The following is a 3937-nucleotide window of genomic DNA, read 5'->3' on the forward strand; positions in this document are numbered from 1 at the left end:
GCAGCTCCGGCGAGCGAGCAAGCGGTAGAGAAGAAGTCACCCGGGAGTGTATCACCGAGCGAGCGGCCTAAACGGAACGGGGCACGGTTTGATTGCCTTTTTCGGTTTCGGCACCGACATCTGACGACATCCGATGTGCACCGCTCTCGGTCCTCGCACTCGCTGTCTCGCTCTCGCTCACACCGGAGCGGTGCGCTGTGTCATCTATCCGGTGTAGCTGGTTGGCCGTTCGAGCCTCTGCGGAGCTGCCAATATTGCCGATAGCTAATCAGGAGGCGTCGGACTTTTGGACTCTCTCTCACGCACACATACCTCGGTTGCGGAGTGTCAGGGAGTTGGCGTTCCAAACCATCTTTTCATGGCGATGCACCGGGCGAAGGGGGTACGGGGTAGCGGAGTGCGGCTGCAGGGTTATTGGCCCAGCGCGCGGATGGCTCAAACGGTCAAACCAAACGGTGGCCCCCGCCGCGAGAGCACTCCCGGTAGATGGCGCTGCCGCGCGACATCCATCCGTCCGCGCGCAGCAGCCACAAAAGGGTAGAAATACGGCCGCAGTCCAGTCTACCGCAGCATTCATGTATCACCGTTGGTGTTGGCCGAGCGACACCGCACCACACGCATCCATACCACCGCAAAACCCTGCCAAGACTTCGACGTCCCAAGACTCCAAGAGCCTGTCCAACCTGAGGGAAACCTACATCCTCTGGACGCAGGGGCCCCCCGGTAAGTGTGTCTGGGTGCGGGTGGGTGTGCAGCCATCGGGTTGCACTGGTGTCCTGTGACGTAGCGGTGACTCCTGGCGGGGGTGCTGTGCTGACCTGGAATTCACCACATCTCTCTCGAGAGTCGTTCGAGAAATTCACCACACGCTCCATCTGCCGAGGTCGCCCCACCCCCACCCCACCACCCGCTCGTGTTGGGCTCGTGATGGTGGTGGTGGTGGTAGGTGGTGTATCGACCACGGCCACGCCAGTGAAAGGCGTACAGCAGCGGCGCCGAAGAGGTTCGTGGTGCGTCTCGAGGGTGGCGCGTTTCGCACCGCGCACGATAGCGCTCCATACCCCTTCTCCACGGCGGCGACGCCAGTTGTCGGTTGGTAGGGGAGATCTCGCCGAATGCACCACTCCGCCGTGTGGTGGGCCCCTTCGGTAGGTGTCCCACTCTGAGGCTGCTGCTGCTGGCCACACGGGCCACACGCGGGGAAGGGATCGAGTGATTGGCATGCGGTGCCGGCGGTGGCCGACGGTTTTTTGGGGCGGTGGACTCTCTCGCTCTCTCTCTCTCTCTCTCTCGCGATGGGCGATGGGGCTCGAGGTGGCTGAGGCCACCGCAATACCCGACACGGGCAGCGCCAGCGAGCAGGGCAGGCAAAACACTAGCCATCGGCTCGGATGGCGATCATTTGAGCGTTTGGAGCTGTTAGAGCCACTTGCAGTCGTGCGCAGGCATCGCCAGGGCACACCGTAGCAGTAGTAGCACCACCAGCACCAGCACCAAGCTACGACGCACTCGAGAGGGTAAAGCTACGACGCCGAAAAGGCGTTGACGTACTGCGTCCGGGGACTGCACCATCCGTCACCAGCCAGAGGTCTAATTCCGGTCTGTATCTTCTTGTTCTCTTCCGTTCCTACTTCCATCCCAAACCGACCCACCCCCGCCTGTCCCGTGCCTCCCTATCCCGATGGCAATCCCCCATCCTGGTTCACACCCCGCAACCCCCCACCAAGTTCCTTCATCGCCCCGAAAAACAGTTCTTCATAGCCTGGTAGCCCTCAGAGTCCGGACAGTAGTAGCAGCAGTAGCAGCACCACCACAGCACAGCAATCAAACGCCTTCAGGCCGAGCCGCAGTGATGCAGCTGTACCGCAGTTGGAGTAGCGCCACGGCGCTCACCGCCCTAGTCGTCCTGGTGTGCGCTACGACGCTGGCGCTGGCGGCACCGAACGTGCGCGTCAAGCGTGGCGAAGCAGGCGACACCGCAGTCATCACCGGAGCCGAGGCGCTCGCCAACCCGCTCACATCCGAGGTTAGTGCGCCCCCCGTGTTTCGCAGACAGAGAGCGAGAGTACGAGAGAGAGAGAGAACGAGATAGGCGAGTGCTAAGTGACGTAGTGAAGTGTCCGGTGCGCCGGTGTTGGTGGTAAGCGGAACAACGTCCCAGAGCGAGAGAGAGAGTCCTCGAGGACCCCAAGGATTGATGCCACAGAGGACCCAGTAACCCTAGGCGCTCCACTGAAGGAGTCCTGCTTGGGTAGTGTTCTTGAAGCTCCATTCTAGCAGCACTTGATGGACGCCTTGGCCTATACGCGGGCGCATACGTGTGAGCTCTGGCAGAGGTCATTCCGCGCGTGTGAACCAGCGCCCAAAGGCGGTAGCCCCGAACGAACAGGCTGAGTAGGTGGCCCCCGAGAGTGGACTCAGGCATAACGGACCGACTTAGTGCCGGACCCGGCCGAATGGCCAAGCGACCAGCAGTAGCAGCAGTAGTGGAAGGTTGCGACAACCAACTCCTAGCCAGCCTCGTTCTCTTTTGCTCACACATTCGCTCTCTCTCTCTCGCTCGCTTGAGTGTATATTGATTTTGGAATCGGGCGAATTGCCTAACGCAATCTGCTCCACTCCGGCTCCCGGCTCGTGTCGGTGTGTTGGGCCACAGCAAATCACCCCGGTTTGTTTGCACACGTCTGGGCCGTACGTCTACGTCGGCGTTTGCGTCCAATATAGAACATTTCTGCATGAAGTAGAAGGCACCTTCACCAACAGCACCCTCAGGTAGCTGGGCGACATTGTCGTTGTGTTTTCTGTAGGCTTTTACATGGGGCTTAAAGGAACTGACGACTAGTCTTCAGGTCAATAAGCGCCATCTCGTCACGCTCGTGGGCTACGTCACGGCACAGCATCAGCTGCGAAGCGGTATCGCTCACTCGCTCGCTCTCATACCTCTCTCGCGACCTGTCGACCAAACGACGCTTGGCAATCCTTTCGCATCGGTCCCTCGGCACACACAAGGGGTAGCGATCGCGGCAACTAGGGAATGGAGGGTCCTTCAATGCACGGCGGGGTGACCTTCGAAGGTGCCACCGCCCGTCCTGATCGCACTTTCACTCTCCCTTCGGCCAGCCTTGGTCGGCCGTAGCTTGGGCTAGAATGCGCCGTGAAAGTTGCCTCCCGAGCCACGGCGAGCCCCGTAGTTGCAGTTACTTCACTTCGTTTTTGCATCTGTCGGGATGCATCTCTGGTGGTGCAAGCGAGAGGTCCTGTTGGCACTACCCGTTCCGATTGTTGACGATTTGCTGCTTTTTCCGGTGCGGCTGTCATCTGGTGGTAACGGCGTTACGGTGTAAACAAACGAACGAAGTTGCACATTTCGAACAAGCTGCAGCAAGGGTCGATGGAAGGGTCGATTTGTGGAAGGTTGAAGGTTTTGCAACATCGGAGCACACCGTGATCCCCATTGGCATGTTTCGAGTGTTCTTGGTCACCGCTCACTCACCGCGTTATGATGCGTTACGTCCCGAGCAACGGATCTCTCTCGGCAGAAATGACGTTCCGTTCCAAATCACTGTTGGTGGGGGAACAACCGGGGGTGCACCCCGGTTTGGTTTCCGAAGCGTAAAAGTGACATAAACACTGTCACTTTAGGGAAGGAAAAGTCACGCAAAAAATGTGGCGAACGGTGCACCAACAACCGGTGAACCCCACCGGGGTGAGCCGACCGGGAGACAGGCAAAGAAGAAGATGAAAGGCAGAAAGCCCCAAAACACGATAATTGCTTCAGCCAACCCCGCCAACAACGCGACGCTTACGCGATCGCGGGCCGTTACGTGAATCGCATCACGCATTTCTTCACGGGCGCTCACGGTCGTTGAGCTGATCGGAAAACGATGCTCGGTCGGTTTGAAGGTCGCCCGCAACCCCGCCTCGGTAGCGGCACCAA

At 59.5% G+C, this 3937-nt stretch overlaps 1 protein-coding gene across 2 annotated transcripts in view; it reads left to right on the top strand.

Moving 5' to 3' along the window:
* The first annotated feature begins 1409 nt into the window (after positions 1–1409).
* Positions 1410–3937, top strand: part of LOC131213496 (uncharacterized) — a 7926-nt gene continuing 5398 nt past the window's right edge. For both annotated transcript variants that reach the window (XM_058207545.1, XM_058207544.1), the window contains exons 1-2: positions 1410–1517; positions 1752–2026. In XM_058207545.1, coding sequence (XP_058063528.1) covers positions 1853–2026 — 174 coding nt within the window. In that variant the 5' untranslated portion in view covers positions 1410–1517; positions 1752–1852. The remainder of the gene's footprint in view (positions 1518–1751; positions 2027–3937) is intronic.

This window comes from Anopheles bellator, chromosome X, assembly GCF_943735745.2.
Source record: "Anopheles bellator chromosome X, idAnoBellAS_SP24_06.2, whole genome shotgun sequence".
NCBI lineage: Eukaryota > Metazoa > Arthropoda > Insecta > Diptera > Culicidae > Anopheles > Anopheles bellator.